At 47.2% G+C, this 23,247-nt stretch overlaps 3 protein-coding genes across 3 annotated transcripts; 2 read left to right on the forward strand and 1 right to left on the reverse strand.

Moving 5' to 3' along the window:
• Positions 1-6,233: 6,233 nt before the first annotated feature.
• On the forward strand, positions 6,234-9,320 carry PtA15_12A569 (uncharacterized protein; the record flags this gene model as incomplete). The annotated part of the gene is made up of 4 exons (XM_053162191.1): positions 6,234-6,271; positions 7,171-7,289; positions 7,359-7,579; positions 9,318-9,320. 4 exons carry the CDS (start codon positions 6,234-6,236, stop codon positions 9,318-9,320), a joined length of 381 nt encoding a protein of 126 aa, XP_053026134.1.
• Positions 9,321-14,504: 5,184 nt separating this feature from the next.
• PtA15_12A570 (uncharacterized protein) lies at positions 14,505-16,946 on the reverse strand (the record flags this gene model as incomplete). Its single annotated transcript, XM_053162193.1, has 9 exons — positions 14,505-14,622; positions 14,725-14,863; positions 14,929-15,025; positions 15,098-15,321; positions 15,400-15,636; positions 15,695-15,794; positions 15,885-16,259; positions 16,342-16,739; positions 16,829-16,946. 9 exons carry the CDS (start codon positions 16,944-16,946, stop codon positions 14,505-14,507), a joined length of 1,806 nt encoding a protein of 601 aa, XP_053026135.1.
• A 69-nt stretch (positions 16,947-17,015) lies between these two features.
• PtA15_12A571 (uncharacterized protein) lies at positions 17,016-22,573 on the forward strand (the record flags this gene model as incomplete). The annotated part of the gene is made up of 14 exons (XM_053162194.1): positions 17,016-17,100; positions 18,079-18,129; positions 18,204-18,371; positions 18,465-18,686; positions 18,743-19,006; positions 19,077-19,211; positions 19,272-19,487; positions 19,548-20,575; positions 20,652-21,063; positions 21,138-21,237; positions 21,310-21,400; positions 21,467-21,736; positions 21,805-22,458; positions 22,535-22,573. The coding sequence occupies 14 exons, from the start codon at positions 17,016-17,018 to the stop codon at positions 22,571-22,573; spliced, it is 3,735 nt and encodes a 1,244-aa protein (XP_053026136.1).
• Between the last annotated feature and the right edge of the window lie 674 nt (positions 22,574-23,247).

The following is a 23,247-nucleotide window of genomic DNA, read 5'->3' on the forward strand; positions in this document are numbered from 1 at the left end:
GTCTTATTGCCTCAATGGGACCTTTGTGAGGAAAACAATCATTGTAAAGTGTTAGCCAAAAGCTTGGTGAAAATCGTTCACATCATCCATCTGTTGAACCATCGGATGATCACCAGTGCACAGTTAAACTCCATCCGCAAGGCAATCGAGCAGTACAGGAAGCACACGCTTGAGAGCTGGCCGACAGTTAAATCAAAGCCAAACATCCATATTCTCCAACATTTCCCGGAAGTAATTGAACGCTTTGGGCCACCAGCTTCGTATGCCGCATGGGCCCAGGAGCGCTTGAACGGACTCCTTGGGAAAGCCAAAACCAATAATCATTCCGGTCAGCAATTCACTTGGTTCTGATTCTGGATGTGTGGCAATTGACTAACATATTGTGATCCGGATCCAGGTGTTTTGAGCGAGACATTGTTTCGCCGATGGATGCAGCGGAGTACATTTAAACGCTTGAGTGAGCTTACTGATAGGAACGTTTGTGGCGTCAGTGCGGGGACAAGGCCAACGGTTTCTCAAACAGTGCTCCCAGGTGAATTATATGCCAACTGGAGAGATCATCTGAACAAATACCCTCCATACTCATCGTCCCAATGGATTCGCGAAGCATCGGAAAGGAATTCAAACACGTCCACAATTTTAAATCCTTTGGTGACCTTGCAGCCAAGCTTTAAGGATGCACAAAAGAAGAATTACACTGTTGAAAAGGACCATAAAGGCAACTCCTACATTCACTTTAGGTTGGGAGGAAAGAACCAGTTTGGAAGTATCCAAACAATCTTCACCTCTGAGCAGTTTCCTAACGCCACATGGGTACATGTGGCCCTCTTTGCGGAACTGGACAAGAAGGACGCGCATATCAATCCGTACCGAGAGGTTTTGAGGCTCCACTACCAACTTCTTGTCCGATCTAACACTCCTCAAACACTTGTGTTACCCACCAAGGATATCATAGGACATGTGGCAGTAATGACAAATCCTTCAGGGGTCTTTGGCGTGAACATTGAAACCATTTCAGTGGCCTTAGTCCATCATTGGGTGAGTGAACCCCTGGTATCATGCCGTTGTATCCCCCTCATTCTCATTGGCGTCCACTGATGCATAAGCTTTAACCTCAGGGCGTGACAAGGGATTGACAACATCCAACGGTTTCTTCGCTGGACGTATTGCGGAACTTGACACACAACCCTTGGCCCCTGGGACTTGGACAATCGTCCAAACCACCATTCCTCCCCAGTTGGACGATTGTCCAAGTTTCCAAACCTTCCCACTTGGACAATCGTCCAAGTTTCCGGCCAATGGCCATTTGGATGCTCGTCCAAATCTCCCTCAGCCTCCCTCTTTTGCCGTACGTGTCGCCGGCAACTTGTTCCACAGCCTCCAACCCTTTCCAAACATTTCCAACTTTCAAAACCCCCCTACATGTTTCTTTCTCTCAGCTTCTCCGCCCCACTCCCCCTCTGACGCAGTCCCTCTCTACAACCAATCTGTAGAAATGCTACCTACCACAAGATGTACGCCCATTTCTATTCCTCCCCCGTTTTGTTCCATTTCTACATCTTCCGCGGCGTGGTTCTCAAACTACAGCAATGTTGTAATTTCAATATATCTACCACCCCCTCCGATCCTCCCTAAGACTTTGGATATAGATTTAACTTTTGACAATCTCACTGCATGATAAGATGTGTCCGGCACAGCCCATCCTCTACTCTGAAGAGCATCTCCACATGTTTCAGTAGACCCTGTGCGGTGTTTGGTCTTCAGACTGCCATCTGCCAGCCAGCAGGCTTTCAAAAATAAATAAGAGCTCCCCCAGCCTTAATGGATATCTCTTGTGCCTGCCCCCATTCAAGCCTCCCGCAAGATTTCCCAACTGATACCCCTGCGAGCTCCTCAATGTGTTCCCACCCGGAGTCTTCCAAAAAAAGAGATTTGGATGGTTCTTGGTCCAATCACCTGACTCAATCCCAAAAGCAATGGATTTACGGCGTAATTGATTCCATGAAATCCTTGGTCAATACCAAGTTTGAACCAGACAACGACCCCAGGACCCCCCTCCAAAAGGCACTGGATGACAATCATGTGCTGAGGCACATTAACATTTACTACAATGGTGCAAGACAGGAAGCCGTATCCATGCGGTTGAGTGATCAATTCCCTGACCTTTACTCTCTCTGGGTAGCTCGCCGGGCCAAGCTCAGCAGAGGTTAGTCATTCTCCTGCAAAAACCCCCGGGACACACTTCTGACTATTCTTTCCAAGCAGGAATCCCCGTCAAGAAGGAATTCAACATAGTATATTGTTTGGCCGTTCAGAGAGGTGAAATCCCACTGGCCAAACATGACAATTGATACAAATAGATGAAGCTTTCTCCAGAACATCTATTTACAAACCCTACCCCTCTGGCGCCTCACTCCTCTTCATTGATAAACACGTATATATACACACAAATGAAATCAAATGAAAAACTACTATGTAAATCTATAGCAGGGAAAACTCTGACCACGATTTACCACATCCTTAAGTTATGTTGAGCTTTTATTGGCCCACATTTCCATACAAATACATCAAGTCATGTTATAAGTCGTACTTTTCCCCATCTCCTACGCCGTTGTGAATGATAAGCAAAACCAGATCGCCCATCATTATTCCCCCGGCTGTCCTATGAAAATTCAGACTCCTCTATCTCTATCCACCTCATCCCTGCCCGTCACATGATTCCCAATCAAGCCCAAATATCCAAATGTCTCAGTGGCAATCATAAAATTTTAGGTTTAACTGACTGGACACATACCTTCATCCAGACATTTGAACTTCTGGACCTGAGGAGCCTGCCTGTTTGCTGGCCGCCGGTGCCGCCTGTTGCGGCCCGGTTGAACGACTGCTTCCCTGGACCGGGGGGCGGTGATTTGATGCGCCAGATGATTTTTCCAACATCTCATTTGCCAGCTTATCGAGGTCCATGCGTTCACTCGCGATATGTTCTGCGTGGAATTCGCCAACTTCTTGTAAATAGTTATCCCCATATGCGTCGCGGGGGTAGCAATTGGGTACAGTTTGCTCGGTCCGTTCTTCAGCGGTAGGGCTTCGGGTGTCTTTGCGGTCCAACAGGCCTTTTACCAACATCTTCTTTTGAGGGGTTTTGGCACGCTGCAATGCAGCACGGTCAATACAGCGAATTATGTTTTCCATTTGCGCGCTCCGCCAGTATGCTGTGATTCGTCGAGGCAAGGAGTTCACATCGTCTTCTTCAAAGTCCGAGACTGCATCTGGATCACAAAGTAAATGCCCCAGAATCTTCTTTGTGGGGTAGAGGGATAGGAAGGTGTCCGCGCGGAGGTTGGCAATCTGATATAATTAAAGCCACATTCTTTCAATTAATCATGTTGTTCCAAGCGGGTCATGAGGACAAACGGAATGCACCTATCTTACCTTTCTCTTTGTAGATCGAACATACTGGGTGCGCTTCCTCTGTGCGACCACAACAGCTGGGGTGACCTGAGCCTTCAACCTAGTCAACCCTTGGTTGCTGACCCATTCGAAAAATCGTGTTTTGATTCCGGGAATTGCTGACTCAAGAACTTCAACATTGATGCGTTTCGCCCATGGCAGCCAGTGCCAAACCGTAATGTCTGCCATAACTGTGTTCCATAAGCAATCCCGTACAAACGGTGCATTCCAGTCAAAGGTGAAGCGGGGAAACCCATGCTTGGCTAGATTGGCTTCCATCTCCCTCTTCACATGGATCGAGACAGCTGAGGTCGTGTTAACGGGAGAAGCTCGGAAAGTCACAGGTACAAGGCAAGTTTTAAGTAATTCCATCTCAGTCTTCCGGATGAGTTTGATCTCCTGTTCATTTGCTTGCGGGTGCTTCTTCGTTGCTTCTTCCAATCGCTGACTAAAGGCTTCCTTTCGGCGCTCTCTCCAGGTGTCCCAATTCGCGAGTTCCTCTACAGTTACAGAAGTCGGAAGATCTTGTGGCTTTGCGTTGGGTGGTAGCCCCATCATGGCCCGAGTGAATGTTTGAAGACTCCGTAGAACTTTGTCCCGATGATGAGGCTTCTCATCAGCTGCCCGCGTAATGATCCTAGACAAGTCCTGATTGGTTTGTCGGTCCTGAGTGCGGGCCTTGGTGGCCCTTCGGCGACGGCTGCTGCCTTCAGCTAGGGTTTCCAGCGGGACATCTGTAAACATAATTAAAAGCAAAACTCATTAGTCATCAGATTTAGCACACATCGGTACTTAGAGAGAAACAGCGATTACCTCCAACCGCTCTTTCAGTCAAACCGGGATCCACAGCTGCCTCCGTAAAGAAGATGTCATCAATATCCATGACAAAAAACCGCGACGCTTGCAATCCGGGGGCGGCGATCCAACTACTAAAGGCTAGACAGGTAACGGGTGAGAAGTTGAGATGGTGTTGAGACTACCGGCAAGTGTACTTAGTGTACTTGATGGATACACTACAGCTAATCAAGTACCAGGTCAACAGGGGCACATGCTCATTTTTGCGGCTTGACCCGGCAATTGAAATACTCCAAATCATCACTGAAAGGGGGACGCAAAGCCCGCACAACTTCCAATGAACTTCTTGAATTCAATTGGCTGCATGGAAGTTACATTCAACCAGGGCAAACTGCCTGTCTACCATCGTTTGTGTTATCTTATGTATCTGCATTTGTTCGTGTAAGGTATTTCCCACCCCAATGGATCACACTGCCTTAGTATGTACTCAAAATCACAGGGCATCCCATGTTGGTGGCGGTGGTCGGCTCCAGGAGATATGATTCTCAATGTATAACCAGAAAGCCAACCCCAAGCACCAGGAGCTCCTTGACTGATCACCTGTTACCTTGCGAAGCCAGATATTTATTTGGCTTTTGTGTGGCTCGGATCAGCCACTTAAGACTTAGGCACATTTGTTTTGTTTGTTGAGAGGGAGCAAGAGCGGTCCCAAGTAGCTTTAAGTGCTGACCTCAGGGAAAAGCATCAATAAAGGTGTGCAGAATAAGGTATCGGCCTTCACAATCATCACCAGCTGCATCAATCAGGCGATCCCCACAACTGTCTTGATGCAATTCATATATAGCCTGCGCCCTATTGTCTTCAGTAAGGTGTGCCCGGCCGCTTGGACTTTGGCCAATCGTCCAACACAAGCACAATCAAGAAACGATGATGGGTGCTTGAACATGCATGTTCCCATACCCTCACAAATTGATTGTTGAATGATAAGGCCTTCCACCTCTCAAAGCGAATTGAAGTAGTAGGTAAAGGTTTCCATCGATTTGGCCCTTGCCCAATGCAAAACCCTCCAAACTGCCATCCCAATTCCCAGACAAGGTCAGACTTGCACGATTGTCCATCTTGAATCACGATCTCGATTGATCCAGATCGTGATCTGACCTGGATGACTATCCTGCACCTGAAGAATTGTTCAAGTTGGATGATCGTCCAAGTTGGACGATCGTCCAAGCTGGCCAATTGTCCAATCATCCGAGCGGCGTAGCTGGGATGGATATCATCATGGACATTTGTCTACAACTCCATTTTCCACCAGAATGATAGAGTCTCTCTATGGCAGAATTTCAGACAATGTGCGGACATCCCGCACACATACATATCTACTCCTGTTATTCACTTAGGTCGTAGCAGTTAGGTGCCCTCCACACCATTGCGGCCTATTATGTACATACATTTGCACAAGTCCAAACAATTTTGACATGGCGCAAAGTTATATGTATGCGCCTGCGTAGGCATGTATGATCATCGAACATTACATAGTGAGCCTGAAACGTGACAATGAAAATGTACATGAATCCGGACGTACATATAGCTGCAACCAATCACCCCACAAGTGAGCGCCCAACTTCTTTCACCTCCCCTTCACTTTCCACGCTATGTACATTCTAAGAAATATCTTATCTTGCTCTTTTGGAAAGGTTCACCCACTTACAGTTTGGGAACATCAACATCGACGCTCTGGCCCTTGTCGTTCCTCTATCCCTTCTGCTGACGTCCCATGAGCTCATCAATTTTCAGCGCTTTTCTAGCTTCAGAATTCTATGTAAGCCTCATCTCCCTTCAAGCTTTCGCGTATGTTTGAGCTCAACGCCTTCCTTTGCTCACGGCCCTATCTCTTTGCAGACTTGAAGATTAGATCATAAACTTAATCCCTTTTGTATTTTCATAGCAGCTGCCTTCCTTTGAGCTTTCCGTCAACAATCCAAACAATCATGAATGGCTCAGGTAGTCCGTCATCATCTGTCCGTAGGTCAGCTTTTCTACAATTTTCAAGCTTTCTTCCCACTACCTTCAACGATCGGTCCCTCCCCCAAAATAGTCTGCCATGTAAGGGTCTCAGTCTCGTCTTTGTTCCTTGGTGTTGTCTTTCCCCCCCTCTATCAATCTTCACTTGTCAAGCCGGCCAGTTTCATCCTTGTTAACTCTCAAAAAAATCTATCTATTCATTCCGTCACACTAGTGCACTCCCCTCCCACTTTTACTCTCCCCAGGCCTTATCTCTATGGATCCTGCTTCCGATGCCTCCCTGCTCCCAAATCCAGCCCTCCTACCAAACGCGCCCGCTCCGGATGTCCACAGTGATGCAGAAAATGTGGTCTTGTCTTCTGGTATGTACATCTAACACTTTCCTATCTCCTCCAAGCATTTACCAACTTCAAATTATGCTTTTGTAGCTTTAGATACGCTCAGGGGGCCGGCCCCTTCGCTCGAAGCCTACGCGAATTACAAGGCAATCTCACAACCTACTCTCCTTCGTAGTGAGAGAAGGCAAGCTGGAAAAAAGGAGTATGTGACGAGTTGTTCCAGGCTCGAGGAAATATTGGAGCAGGCTTTGGGTCTTTCAGAGTCTCTTCCTGTCCCTCCGGCCCAAATCATTTCCGGGATCAGAGACATCCAAGAGGAGTGCCAAAAGAGAAAGCAAGGTGAGTCATGTCTACGTGACTACTGGCTGCATGGTACAACACTAACTCCCCAACTTCTTTCAGACGTGAACGAAGGGAAGCCAATCCCTCCGGAGGATTTGATAGACCTTACGAACGAGAGCGACGATGAAGATTTTGATAAATCCACGCAAGTAACCTCAGCTTCCAAATCACTCCCCAAACGTAAGCGCTTAGAGGACAACAAATTACCGTGCAAAAAAACGAGTCCCCAGCAGTCCCCTCGCCCAGAATCCCCCCATTCTTCCCCATCGGTCGGCCAACACAAGCCAGATCATCTTGGTCCCGCCGAGGATGCTCATGATGCCCCGTTACATGGAAAAATAGGTAAGTTTTTATTCGACTTCCCCTTCATTGTTCAAAGTCTAAATGTGGCTTTTTTGTAAGATCATCCAGACGCTGCATCTCGGACCGCCTCACATACCACCGGTACCCTTCCTGAAATTGCTGCCCCTGCGGCCACCACCACACTCAACTCAACTCGGCCAGATCTTGCTAAGACTCAGACACCAGCCAACTTGACTGACGAGCAGGTGCGAGTGAATCTTTCCTCAGCAACATCGACTGGTCCGACTTCTACCAACAATCAGGCCTTACCACCCGCTACTGGGCCACAAGTCAACCCCAATTTGCCTCATGATAGCTTCCCAACTCCTTCGCCGGCCAATCCCACCAATGCTCCTCTCCTTAAAGCACCACCTGCCCCCATGATCACTCTTCTCTCATCGGCCGCAAACACAGGCTCAGCACATCCTGCTCCTTCAGATCAAACACACGCTCCTTCTACATCTACCAGCCAGCCAAGTCCTATCAGTTTCATCAAAGACGAATCTATCAGAAGCGAGGTGCATGTCATCCTGAAGAATTTCCAGGGAAACCTCAACCGTCAAAAGTTCACGGCTGCGCACAATTCTATCCATTCCTTCCTTGACTGTTGAGCAAAATCTATGCACAAGAGGACCCCGCCACCGGATTTACCTCAGTTCAGCTTGGTTCAGTCTGAATCTACCCATAAATCTTGGTTGAAAGAGATTCAAAAGCATTGTAAGTCTGACCGTTTGCCGGAATATTATTTTTCATAATAAATTGCTTTATCTCCTTCTTAATTCACCCTCTTCTTTTGTTTCAATTCAGTGGGAACGATTTTATTACCCGCAAACGATGAGCCTTGGTTCGCGCCTACATTGATTGATATCTCACAAATCCAGTCGGCAAACCTCGAAGACTTGAAGGCAAGTAGCCATGTCGAATTCAGCTTTGCCCTGTTGCTTTGGGAAATCCAAAAACCGTCAAAGCTCCAGTTGTCTCGATGGTCCAACTGCATCGCCACCTCGATCCAGTTGACTGCACAAGGATTCTCCGTTAAGCCGCCGCCATTAGCCAACTTGGAAAGCAACAACCTTGGGTCGCATTTGCGCATTCTTGACTATCTGACTAACTGCAAGACTTCTACATCGAACTTGAATGCAGACGACGGAACCGTGCGCAACGACATGGCACTTAAACCCTTGAATCAGTTGCATGACTTGATAATCGATGTTTTCATCACCTACGGAATCATCCGAGGTTCTGCTGCCGCCGATGTGGAACCCAAGGCAAATTCTGCAGATAGTCAGGAACTCGTGCTGCAAAAGAAGGACCTCGAAAAATATTGCTCAAGACATAATTATATTCCTTTCTGCCTTTACCTTGTCGCTGGTGTTCGTGGTCTTATGTTGGCTCCTAACAACCGGCAGTTTGCCTCCGGTGCATCGACTTTGGGTTTCCTGAGCGCTGTGGAACTCCTCTTCAAAAAAAACGTTCCTCAGCGCGAGGCTTTGGAACCTGTTTGGAAAAGGCTTGGCTCCTATATTGACGGTCTTTTCATCAAATCTTTCCTCACCCCCAACTGCCTATTCAATTTCCGCCGTCCACAAATCCTTCAACTTGCCAAAGCAATTACCGCCGACTTCCTAGTTTGCCTTCAAAACCAATTCCCGGCGACTAAATTTGAACTCCCTCGCAGCATTACTGCCAAATGATTTGTTTTTTCTTGCTCACCAATATGCTCTTCCAGTATAAAATTATTTTCCTTTTTAAATTATGTTACTTTCCAAAATATAAAAATACAAAAACACCAAATGTCAAATTTATTTTTTGTCTGTTATATAATGCTCATGTCTACAGGGTGGTTTGAAATGTGGATTTTCACTAACTATCTAGAAATGTCATGGATGCCTCTTCATGCTTCTGAATTGAAACATAATTTCCTGACAAAGTACTTGTGCCTGTCAAAAATGCTTGGTTAATCAATATTAATGAATTCCTGCTGTTGCTTGTGCCAATTTTACTCATTTTTGTTGAAACATTCTCAAGTAGTATTACAATCTTTAGCAAATCACATAGCATGTTTAAGACAACATGAGCTCTGGGGCCAGAATATAACAAAATGGACATTATGAGGCCCATGCATCTTTGTGGAGATGGACAGCCCAAACTGAATCCAGTGACATCTGATGCCCTGCCTGCATAGTTTTCATTGAGGAACCAGGTGAGGTGATGGAGGAGGGTAAATTGAAAAAAAAATCACGCAACATATCTACTTCCTCAAATAAAAAAAGAAGGCATTTTGACATAAATTGCACACTTTTGATGTGGTTTTTTTGTGCTACACTAGAAGTATCCATGCCACATTTCTGGGGGGGAAAGATTAGGAATACATAAGTAAAATGTAAGGATGATATAAAAATTGCATGAGAAACATGTAAGAAACATATAGGAAACATGTAAGAAACATATAGGAAACATGTAAAAAACATATAGGAAACATGTAAGAAACATATAGGAAACATGTAAGAAACATATAGGAAACATGTAAGAAACATATACAAGGCATGTTTCAGTTTTATTTGATGAATTTACAACTATTTTTATATAAATGTTTCAGCATGGCAATGTGCACATGTTGCCTCCCTTTTTGGGGTGGTGACAGCAGGTCTCAAGGCGATTGACACCAACCCTGAAGAACTAACAAATTCCAAACAAAAAACACTTGGCTATGTTCCGATCCTTACCTCAATTGCTGAAGACTCAGGGGTGCAAGACACGTCAATTGCTGAAGACTTGGGGGTTCGAGACAATGACAATCAAACAAGCAACTTTGTTTCAGATGACAAGGAGGATGGAGAAAATTCTGAAGAAGAGGGGAATTAAAATGAACATGGGAAAGACTCGGGTAGCCGCCAGACAATCTCAGATATCCTGATCAAGGTCGATTTTGTCATTCAGCGTATCATGTCCTCAGCTTCCAAACGTTCGGAGTTTGATGTATGGCACAGAAAGCTTGAAGACACTCGGCCAAATCTCATTGCTTGTTATGTAATTCGTTGGAATTTCAAATGGCAGAGCAGAGATTGTGCTTACCGGGCTCAAAATGTTGTGAACAAGCTCATTGAGAATGAGAAGGACCAACAAGAACGGGACGGTGGGAAGAATTTCTTTCAAAATAATGTGATCACACGCGAGGACTGGGATGTTGTGAAGCGTCTTAATGATATTCTGGGTGTAAGTATTTCAGATTTCTTTTCTTCTACTTTGAGCTATTGTCTGACACATCCATTGTGCATTGCACATAGGAATTTTATTTCATCACCAAAAAAATGGAAGGCGACCATTTGTCGGCAGGCCTGTTACTAGTAGAATACTACTACATCAAGGAATTTCTCCAAAAACAAATCAAATCTAGTACGGGACAAGAATTCAAGGGTATGTTGGAGAAGATGATTGAAAAAACCAAAACTTATCTAGACAAGGCATTTCTGTGATGCAATACTGCTTGTCACAATCTTGAACCCGTCCTATTGACTTTCCATTTTCCAAATCTATTTCCCTTCTTGTCATAGCTATCCCAAACAATTGATCCGACGGAAATTTGCTGAACAAAAGGCTGAACTTGCCATGGACAACCACTCAAGAGAAACCACTCCGCTACCCTCATCTCAACAACCAGCATCCAACCATTGCCGACCAATTGATGATATTGACTTATTCCCACAGCAATACCAGTCTCTTATCACTGACGAATTAGCCATATACCTTGGCGGGAAGCATAAACTTCTTCCTTCGCAAGCTGGCCATTCTCTTGAATGGTGGAAAGTAAGTGACATCCTCCCCATGATCTATATGTTTTGATTAGATTCTAATGTTGAAATTCCAATTTATTTTTATGCAGGAACACTGTGAGGACTTCCCCATTTTGGCTTCCTTGGCCAAGGATTACTTGGCTTGCTTGGCAACCTCAGCAAGTGTCAAACAATGCTTCTCAGCCGCCTCCAACATTTGCGGACATGACCGAGGTAGCTTGGTACCACAAACCATCAAGAGATCAGTGAGCTCTCATCAGTGGCTACAGCAAGGATTCCAGGCAGATGGCGACTTTAAAAATGCTCAGGAGGTCATCACACAAAGTTTTGCTGAATTGGAGGAGCACAAATAAAAAATTGTGGTTGCTTCAGGCTCCACTTAGCTGGTGTTACAGTTTATTTTTCTTTTTATTTGCTTTGGTGTCCCGTACATTTGCTCATCCTCTCACAACTTCACCACCCATGTATGTATGCTAGAACACACAAATTAGCAAGAAATGTGCCTGAAGTCTGTTTTCAAAAAACATACAACCAATACTGTATTTGTATTGTATTGGATACCTGATACAATACAAATCTTTTTTGAATTTTGTATTGGGCAGACCAATACATTGTATCTGTATTGTATTTGTGCCCCAATACAATACAGATACATAAAAAATCATGTATCAAAGCCAGAATACACTGCACAATACGTGCCAACACAATAAATGTGACACTAAAGTACATGAGACATTAGAAAAAATGTAACAAAAAAAATCCAATACACTGTATATGCAGATACAATACGTGTATTGGATTTGTTGCAGCGTTGGTCAGACTGGTCATTGAGTAGGTTGATTCCTCTTGATGACTGGTTTGATTGGTCATCAAGAGGGTTGATTCCTCTTGATGACCTCTGACTGGTCATCAAGAGGGTTGATTCCTCTTGATGACCTCTGACTGGTCATCAAGAGGGTTGATTCCTCTTGATGACCTCTGACTGGTCATCAAGAGGTTTGATTCCTCTTGATGACCTCTTACTGGGCATCAAGAGGTTTGATTCCTCTTGTTGACCTCTGACTAGTCATCAAGAGGTTTTATTCTTCTTGATGACCTCTGACTGGGCATCAAGAGGTTTGATTCCTCTTGTTGACCTCTGACTAGTCATTGAGAGGTTTCATCAAGAGGTTTGATCCCTCTCAATGAACGGTCAGATTGGTCATCAAGAGGTTTGTTGATGACTGGTACAGACCCATGAAGAGTGTTTTTGGGCAATCTCAAAGCTCCCAGGGAGCCATGAGATTGTGATTTGGTGTTGAGATACAGCAAAATAGCTGTATCTCAGTGTAATCTGTCTTTGGTGGCTGGTGAGATTGCCAACCGGAGATTTTTGGGAATCTCACAAATTTCTCATGTTGCGAGATTCTGAATCTCGCCAGAATCTCAATTTTGCAGGGGATCGCAAGTTCAGATTGAGATTCTGCCGCATGGCTGAACAGGCCCTTAACATCTAGACAAAGTACCATCCCTTAGAGCATCCGCATTGGTGAGGGTGTAACTCAAGGAGTAACAGATCTGCTTAATCCCAGCCAGCAACCGCATTGGTGTGGGATAAAGAGAGGTGTAAGTATGTTTTATGCACCTACAGCTTATGTAAGCTATGTTTGGTGCATACTTTTGGGTGGGAATGAGTGTCTGCATGCAGCACTTACTTTCAGGATTAGCAAGGAGTAAATTTACTCCTGCTTACTCCAATTCGTACTACTGGGAGGAGTTTAGTCTGATCAAATCGGACCCAATGCGGTTGCCAACACCAGGAAAAAACAATCATCACTTGTCTGCAAGTGACATAGCAAAGTACAAAGGCCCCTTTGTACTTTCTCATGTCACTTGTAGGCAAGTGATCATTTTCTTTTCCTGGTGCAAGGAGGATTATTTACGGGAGATGAATCTAGCCTAAGCAATTCTGCTTTGGTAGAATCACCATGGTTACATTGCTGGGCCAGCTACGCTAACCGTAGCGTAGCGGAATTCCGCTAACCAAAAATTTTCCGCTAAAAGCGCTGTAGCGCAGCGTAGCGTAGCTTAGCAACTGTAGCGGCGCGCTAACTCTAACAAAGAATTGGCACACTGTTAGCGCCACTAAAAATTAGCGCAGCGTAGCGGCGCTAACAGCGAGCTAACGCTATTCAAAATTGGCGGGTGCTTTTTGCCGCTACGCTAACGCGTAGTGCTGAATAGCGTAGTGTAGCGTAGCAGCCCACCGTTGATGGTTATGTACACACAGAAAAAAAGCTCAAGTATGTATGCTAACCATCTCAGGTGCCCACCCTCCCACCCAGCCACGGGTGGCTCTCATCCAGTATGACCAATACCAATTGCCTGCGCGGGTATTGGTCATACTGAAACGGACCAGAACAGCCGGAACAAAATGCCCATTGAGGGGAGTAGATTGATCCCCTCTTGATGACCGGTTGGGGTTGGCCATCAAAGGCTTGGTGAGTTGTTCTTGAAGGCCAGATGGCAGGTCCCAAAGGGAGTGTGTACCTGACAATGATCAAGAGGAGATTCACACTCCCCTCAATGACCAGAATAGACGGGCCATCAATGGGAGTGTGTACCCCCTCTTGATGGCTGGCTATCAAGTAGCGTGTTGCTCTTGATGACCTGTACAAGCGCCGGCCATTGAGAGGACTGTTCACACTCCTTTTGATGGCCGGATGTACAAGAAAGTAGAATATACACACCCAGCATCAAGAGTTCAGCCTTGATGACCGGTACGGACCAGCTACCCGGTGTGGAACTCCGTCCGTGCCAGGCGGCGGCAGTTGTTGGAGGGGAAAAGGTTGGGAAATGCCCTCCGGGGATTGGTCGCGGGAAGAAGGGGGGATCCGGGGAGGCTACTTGGCATGTTGGTTGCTTTTTTTTGTTGCACTTTTTTTTTGCTGTTGTTGCAAATCCACAACCAAATTTGTGGTCTTTGTTTAGGCTACATTCAGGTTTGCAATTAGTTACACTAATCCTTCCTTAATCCGCAACCAATGCAGATGCTCAGAAGAAGAAAAAATACAAGTTCACATATGCACCCTCATCAACACTGCAAGAGAAAGTCAAGCAACTACTAGCAGTTGACATGCAGGTTACTGCTGTTCTAGCTCCACCCAAACACACATAAGCTTTTTCTGCACAGTCACTGTGCATGATGCACTATGCATGATGCAAAGTGACTGTGCATTGAAGCTTGGTCAACAGTAAGCCTTGACAAAGCCTTGTGTAATACCACAAGCTTGCTTGGAGTTCTCACATGTCAACTGCTTGCAGTTGCTTGACTTTTTCTTGCAGTGCAACCATCTAACAACTTGATACCAGCTACATAATCAAATCCCTAAAGAAACATTTCTGAGATATTTATTTGCGTGTCATCTATAGAGAAAAAGTCCTATTTCTGAAGTTGGACTTTGAACGCCGCCGATTTCACTTGAATCTTCCGCTTGACTCCCTGGCAGGTGAACACAAGCACTAGAACGGTAGTGATGGGCAAAGCTAGAAACCAAAAACTGGATGATCAGACAAAAAAAGCAAGAAAACACTATCAGGAACATGGATACATCCCACCCCCCCCCCCCCAAAAAAAAAAAAAAAAAAAAGATCATACTTACAAGGCATCTGACTTTTGGATCGCATCAAACTTCACAAAGTTCATGCCGAAGTACCCCGTAAGGAAAGTTAAGGGTAGGAAGATGATCGTGACAATACTGAGCTGGCGCATCGACTCGTTCGTCGAGAAGCTCATCGTATCTACCCCAGAAATGTTTTTAGTCGTTCTTCCATCCACTCACAGGCAAGTAACAAAACCACTGAACTGAATGTGAAATCGACCAGGTTGGATGCTAAGCCACTGAATAATTCAAGCGAGCTCAAAACACTGTCGATGTGGTCCAGGACATCAGACATATAAATCTACAGAAACCGCCCAAAAGAGGTAATCAGCAACAAATAGAAATCAAACCGGGCAGCCATCAATCGAGTTACTTTAGCTTGGGAGGACAGAAAGCCCGTGCAGAATGTACTCGACTGCGGCTCGAGCGAGCGGACATCTTCGCCGCCGCCTCGTTCGGATTCTGACGACCGCTGCGTGCCGCGGTAGTTCGTCGCCCGCCGTTCGCTCGGGTCGTGGTTCATGATCCCATGGACGAGAGTCGACAGAGGATTGAGGGTCCGCTTGAGGAGCAAGAGCTCGCCAGACAAAACATGCACTACAAAATAAAGGAAACGGGAATAATGAGTCTCATTTTCGGATTGACAACAAAGTCGGAGATCGCAAATAGACAGACAGTGTCGGACGGTATCGAGGTCCGGAGAGACGAGCACTTTGGCTTCCAGGCCGGTCAGCTTGGACCGGAAAGCCTCAACGACATCCAGGGCTTGGTCGACGACGATGTCGAGGACAGCTTGCAAGAGCATCGAGCCATCCGCCGAGCTTCGGAGGAGGGTGTCCATCGACTTCAAGCGGGCCAGGAGTGGTAGAACACTCTTCGACCCGTCGTGCGAGAAGATCGTGATCAGAGTCCCTATTGATCGGTCATCAATCAGTCGCAACGTAAATATCTCGGTGTCAAACTCACTGACCGTCGCGCAGCAAGAAGATCGATAGCTTCTCGACATGGATCCGCACCTTGTAGTCCTTGGTCAACTGTCTTACGACTTCACGCTCGGCATCAAACACCTCCTAAATATCTCCAATGCGCGAGCAAAAGAAACCCTCTTGAGCATGAGAAATGTAACGTTTCTGAGTGGGGAGCGGGGCCAGAGCATCTACCTTTCCTGGCACCCGGGGTCCGTTGGTGGCGGTGCGAAGGTCCATGATGGGCTGGTCGGAAGGTTCGTGAGTGTAATCGGAGGACTTATACAAGCTGGGGGCGGACCCGACCGGGTCGATCTCGGGATCCATGGTCCCGCTCTCTAGCGGCCGATCGGAGGCGGGGCCAGGTTTAGATGGGTTCTTCTCAGCAGGCGGTGGCGAATCCGGCCACTCCGAGCGTTCTTCTAAGGTGTGCACCGCCGCATGTACGAAGAGGTGTTGCTTGTAGTACTCGCTTTTCGACCGGGCTGATGTGTGTAGGCAGTCCTCAACTGCAAGCGGATGCAGTTGGTACTGGATCGCTAGTAGCTTGATCACTTCCCAGCTGAGACCCTGGCAGTTTTTATAAATATGTACATCGAGTCAACATGCCCCTTTTGTATCCCGTCCGTTTTTTGAGTGTTATGTGACTGACATTGACATTGATCCATCGGACAGCAGCCCATGGAGGCCTGGACGTCTCCTCCTGTGGAGCAGCTTGGGCAGTGAATGGTCGAGTGTGCGCACCAACGGCGCGTTCGAGCCGGTGGAGCTCTGAAGGGAGGGCGGGTTCGAAGGACTGGAAGCGCACTTGTGCGTCCGAATAGTCCACAACGTCCACGGAGACCGGCTGGTTCGAGAGATGGGCAAATTGCGGCTGGGGGTGGTTGGGGTTGATGCCTGGCTCGAGTGGGCCCGTGTGGCTCCATTGGTAGCGGTGTTGGCTCGAATCGTTCGTCGTCGGTGAGCTGTGGAAGGTCGGGTTGGAGGGACCTGAGACGACTCTTTGGGCGGCGGTGACTGCTTGGACGCCGGCCCGAAAACGAGACCTGACTGACGGAAGAAAAAAAGTCCATCATTCTGGGCCACATAGTCTTCATCTTGCATCCTGTAATTATCTGAGGATTGGAGTGTCGACCTACTGGTTGAAGGAGAGCTCTCCCCAGACAACAATCGATCATTGGCGCCGTTTTGCGTCCCGGGCTCAGACGGGCCGCTGCGGGGAGCGGTGGCAAGATTCAGCAGCCGATCTGTTGACATCTATTTGCGATCACGGACCGGCTGAGGTGGGGTCAGTGTCCTTCCGGTGATGAGATCCTATGGGCCGAGATGGAGGTAAAACTCACCTTCACCGCTGCACTGTTCGGAGGTTGGGATTTGCAGTTTGAAGTTGCATTAGCTCATCGGGGATACGGTATGTAGCGGATACCCCGACTGCCCTCAGATTCACCCCGGGCAAATCGGGGTCATGACAGGATGACCTCAGGTATTGAATCCAGGTGTGATCTGAGTGTCAAACTCAGGACAACAACCGACAAAACAAAAGAAAATGAAAAAAAAACAAAAATATGTAGTTATGGGGTTGCGACGTTAGACGGAAACAAACAATAGAGACAGATCCCTTTGAATGAATAGTTACCTTATTTACGAACCTCTACACAGAAACATTCATTTAGATAATCTATCTTTCTTAAAGAATTCTCTTAAATATAAACAGTCCCTTCAGATTGTAAACTTTTCTTTTTCTCAAGAGACTTACTTTGTTATTTCCCTTTATCTTTCAAAAATCACCGACAAAATTCCAAAAAAGAAAGCAATATCACTTTATATTTCGTATCTCGTAAAAATATAGTACAAAAGTACTCGTGTGTCAGAAGTCAGAAAGTAAAATTTAGTCAGAAAGTACAATAGTCAAAAGTCAAAGTGCGAAAGTAGCGGTGTTCTTTACACTGAGGTCAGGACTGGGATTTGTGTGTAACAAGTGAATCCTCCCTAACTACGGCCCATCTGTGATCCGATTGCTTCTGCGTTACATTTGTACAGCTCCGCTTTAGGGTGGTCGATGTCCAGATTGTGATCAAGTCGGGCTGATTATGTAATGTGTTTAAAGGGGTCCTGCTGGGAAACGGACTGGTTTCTGACCAGCATGTACTCCATAACCTTAACTGAATCGGTACAGCCTTATCAGTCTTCCCTCTCTTCGTCTCTCCTCCCCACGAACCACCCAAAACCAACCATCAACCAACCAAACCGAACTCACGGGCCATGCACTCAGTCAACTCAACCCCATCCCCATCCCGAAGAAGAGCACAATCAGTAGCCATCCCATCCAACAACTCATCACCCGCAAAACCACCACCACTACCAGCAACCATCCCCAACCACTCTGCAGATCAAGAACATCCAAGCCCGTCATCCAGCAAGCAGCCCAAGCATACGATCAGTAAATCATCAGATAAAACATTATCCAGACCTAGCACTCTCCAGGAACTAATCCCAACCATCTCTCCACAACAGAATCCCCAGTCGACGAATCACTCCAGAGCTTCAAACTACTCCAAGCACTCAGGACTTCAGACACCGAATCCATCACCCACCTACTCTCAACCCAGTACTACCCCAAACACCAACCACATCCAGCCACCCAACTCACCCCACTCCATCTGGCCGTCCGCTGTGCAACCTGTAACAACCTCAATCACATCTCTATAACGCTTGTTCAGCCCTTCTGACCGTCTCTCTCTCTCTCTCTCTCCCTCTATCCTCCGACGACCACAGACGAAATTGCAGAATTGGTTCTAGCCAACTCACCCGCTAATGTCCTTACCTCACAAGATTCATCTGGACAAACTCCACTTCATATCGCATGCAACCTCTCCAGAGCCGATCTCGTCACCCTCTTGCTCGCCCATCCCCAGGCAGACGACTCGATTCGCGACCACCAATCTCGTACCTGCTTAGAAGTCTGTAAGACGGCTCAAGTAGCTAAACTCATCCAAGGTCCGGCTCCATCTCTACCCCTCGTTAAGTAATCATATGCTGACCCATCCCCACAGCCGCTCGCGATCAACTCAGTGCTAGCTTCCTAGCCCTTCTTTCAGCATACATAGCCTCCCCTCAATCATCGGTCGTCTCCTCCTCATCCCTCACCACTACTCAATCGACTGGCAATATCTCTGACGTCATCCCTGCGTCCACCGCCATCAACAACCACGAATCGGCTGCTGATCAACTCTATAAGTTCATGAACCTACCCAGGTGCAAGTCGATCGACTTCAACTTGAGAGAAGAGCAAACTGGTACCACTCTGCTTCATGAAGGTCCGTATATATATATCTCTCTCCTGACCTGTCCAGTTGGATGCTAATTGATTCTCTTGACTTCTTACAGCCGCGAAACGCAAGGATATCCATCTGATCAACCTGGCCATCTCAAGAGGCGCAGATGTCCTGGCCAGAGACAAAAGAAACAAGATGCCGATAGATGTGGCGATTGACGAAAAAGTTAAAGTCATCTTGAGACAAGGTAGACACATGAACTTCCTCCGAAAGCCATTTTCTGTCTAACAAAGTATCTGCTCCTCAGCTGCGTCCACAGAAGGCCAGGCCTTAAAAGCAAGCTCCCACGGAAAAGCCTGGAGTCCAGATACCCACCAATCAACTTCAACTTTTCCCAACTATCCAAATGCTCCAGCCATCACTTCAAGCGGTCCCCTCACTCAGCCCACTCTCAAAGGTTATCTAAGCAAGTGGACCAACATGGCTCGTGGCTACAGTACCCGCTGGATCGTATTGGAAAAAGGTAAAGAATAAATTAGCTGATCTGTTTTACCCTGAGCTGATCGCAACACTACCCATCTAGGTTTCCTCAGTTATTACCGTGACGAAAATGACGAAGGTAAGACTTTAAGAGGTTCGATTGCGATGTCGGTGGCTATCGTGGTGGGTCCAGACGTGACCAAAGATAAACTTCGATTCGAGGTCTCCTCCAAACTAGGCAATTCGTACCCGCGATTTTATCTGAAAGGTGCCCATCCCTTAGAAGTGATGAGGTGGGTAGACGCGCTGAAACAAGCCATCGAAGTGGCAAACCAAACCTCGTCACCGTCCCACGAAAGAGGGCTCTCTCGCAAAGCATCGGCTCCTCTTGGCAACGCTGACAAACGCAATTTCGTCAGTCGCCATCTGCGCCACTCGCGGCACATTCCCAGCACTGGTTCGGGCTCAACCCGTCGCAAGGCGTCCATGGCCGACCCCTCAGGTCGCCTTCGTGGTAACACCACCGATCCCGACTCTCCTCCGCGTAGTGTCTTTGCACACTCAACCTCCGAAGATGATGATGTCTCCCGCGCCGACAAGTCTCAACCGCCGTTTGAGAACGAGCTAGACCTGCTCGTCCAAAGCCTCAAAGCTCACATCGAAATGACTGACCAACTCGTAAATTCTCTCACAATCCCCTCTGGGGCCCCAACCCCACCGCTAGAGTCTTCTGTGAACAGCGCCCCCGCCACGGCCGTCGATGAAACTGCAACCACTTTCGCAGCTGCATCTCAGCGCCAGACTGAAGTCAAGCACGCCTTGAAGCGCTCAGTGGAAGACCTTAGTGTGATGTTCGATGACTATATTACGAAGATCAACAAAAGAGAAAAGTACCACATTCGGCGCTACGAAGAAGAATTGCAAGCCAAGAGGTTGTGGGAAGAGAATATGCAGGCCCTGTTGGCCTCTCAAGCTGAGATGGAGATGCAATTGCAATCAGTGGCACGAGATAGCAGTCGTAGGAAGAAACAGCTCAAATCACTCAGAGCCGGGATCAATGAAAGTAATGCGGCCATCAATACTAGCAATTTGGAAGTCAATGCAACTGCACACGTGTCTGAAAAATCAGAAGTCCGTTCACTTTTTTCTTACCCATGTTGATATTTGCGTGCTAACATTTATTTGTGTCCGCTCTCCGCGTAACCAGGACAGGAAGCTAAGCGGAACGCCTGCACACTCCACCAGCCGTCCAGCATCTGTAGCACCCACTCGACTCGAGGAAATCTCGGATTCCAGCTCTGAAGACGAGGACGAGGATGATGAGTTCTTCGAAGCAATCGAGACGGGCGCAATAGCTGTCGAGCCGATGTCGGTCACCAAAACCGAGGCCTCCGAACGCATCTTGCCCGAATTCGACATCGAAGCCCTCAGGGAAGGCTACGAGACCAAACGGACTACGCTGCCCATTACCGCGGATGACAGACCTTCGGTGTCCCTCTGGGGCATCCTGAAGAACTCGATCGGCAAAGACTTGACCAAGATCTCGTTTCCCGTTAGTTTTAACGAACCGGTTAGTATGCTTCAGAGAATGGCTGAAGACATGCAGTTTTCAGAATGCCGTTAGTCCCTGTCTTTCTTTCGAAGGAGTATTGACGTCCTAGCATAACAATTTCAAACAATTATCCTTCTACAGTCGATGCAGCTGCTGAGCAACCAGAGTCATTGGTCCGAATAGCCTATGTGGCGGGTTTCGCCATGAGTAATTACTCAAGTACCGTGGGCAGATTAGCCAAGTACGTCCCACCCTGCTCGGACCTTTTCACGTTCTAGACCTGGTGAGACTGACGTTCTACGTCTACACCCAGGCCTTTCAACCCTCTCTTAGGTGAAACGTATGAATATATTGATCCGGATAAAGAGTTCCGCTACCTTTCGGAGCAAGTCAGCCATCATCCTGTAAGTTATATCCTACTGAGGCCCAACAATATTTCCGCATGTAAACTGACTTGTTTATGGATTTAGCCCACAAGCGCATGTTATGCCGAGTCTCCACGATGGTCGTACTATGGGGAAACAGACGCCAAGAACAAGTTTACCGGAAAATCGTTCGAAATCAAGCCGACAGGAGTCGCCCATGCGGTCCTCAACATCCCCAAGACCTTCGAAGGCACAGAGGATTATCCCCCGTTCAAGAGGAACCCTAATCGAGTTGAGGAGCATTACAGTTGGAAGAAGGTGACGACGGTCGTCAGTAATTTTCTCATGGGGTCGCCGACGATCGATCACTATGGAGTAAGTATCATTCCCACTTCGTAATGTGAAGCTATCAAAACTAATTGTTTTTGTTTTTGTTTATTCAGGATATGGAGATCACCAACCACCGAACCAAAGAGAAATGTATACTGACTTTCAAGCCTCGAGGATGGAGAGGAAAAGATGCCAACGAGGTGAAAGGAAGTGTGTATGACAAGAACGGGGAATTGGTGTGGGAGTTGGCAGGTAAATGGACTACCCAACTGATTGGCCGACGCGCAGGGTCAGCGAGCGGCGATCTCGGGCCAGACGAGTCGGTGACGGCGAACCGAGGACGGGAGTATCTGCAACTGTGGAAGAACGGGGAACAGCCAGGGAACATGCCATTCAACCTGACGACGTTTGCGATGACGCTGAATGCGATGAACGGGCGACTGAAGCAGTTCCTGCCGCCAACGGACTGTCGTCTACGGCCGGATCAACACGCGTTTGAGAAGGGCCAATGGGAGAAAGCCAACGAGCTTAAAATTGCGCTCGAGGAGTTCCAGCGTGCCACAAAGAAACGCCGCGAGCTCGGCGAGCTGCCCCCGCATTCCCCTAGATGGTTCATCCAGGTCGACGATCCAGACTCCGGCGAACTCACATGGGACGCTATACGTTCCCCCGATAACGGCGTCTCGATCCTCTATTGGGAGGAACGTAAACGCGTAGGCTCGGCGCGGAAACAGAACCAAGAGGTCGAGTGGACCGATGTGACTCACGTCAGTCTTCTTCTCCCACTCCATTTTTTCCCTTCCTTCTTTGCTGACTTTTCGCTCTCCCCTCTTTCTCGATCAGATTTTCGGAGAATTTGAATCAGTTGAAACCGACTGTTGATTTTCACCCTTCTTCCATCAGCTGGCTACCTTTTCTCGACCTCTTACAACCAACCCCACCTAGTAATGCCGCAATGCACTCTGTTCTTTTGTTCGTGTTTCCGTCCTTTCCTTCATTTCTTTTTGTGTCCTCTTTGTCGCCGCCGTCCTTTCTAAGTGTATTCGATTGAAATGAAGCCCCCAACAGTAGAAGTAATCTAAACAGTAGACAAGAAACACGTTTTTTTTTCAGTCCCATCATCTTTCTCTTTTTAGATGGTGAGGATGGGGGGATGAATGCATACACGAAAGACATACAATTTTTCCATCTTTCTCCGTTCAACTTCTGTCTCTTGACAGCTTCGCAGTTCAGTTGCACTAGCCTTGTTCATCTTGCTCGAAGTTAATGCTGGTGAGTATACGTACAATCTTTCCGCTTCAAATTTCTTCCAGATGTTTTAGACACGAAGAGTGTACATTCTCGCGGAGGACTCACGCCCTCGTGGCTTTTAAGTGGCATCTGCATGCTGCCCAGATCCTGACGGCAAATGATTCAGCGATTGTAACCCACCGGATCGAACTACACCCAAGTCCCCCTGATGCCTGGCCCAAGATCAGTCCATACTAGTGTTCGGAAAACCGATGGGCCGATGAATAACATGAAACATAAGGGAAGGGTGGGTCATACATATGCAA

The sequence above is a fragment of the Puccinia triticina genome, chromosome 12A, assembly GCF_026914185.1.
Source record: "Puccinia triticina chromosome 12A, complete sequence".
In the NCBI taxonomy this organism is placed as follows: Eukaryota; Fungi; Basidiomycota; class Pucciniomycetes; order Pucciniales; family Pucciniaceae; genus Puccinia; species Puccinia triticina.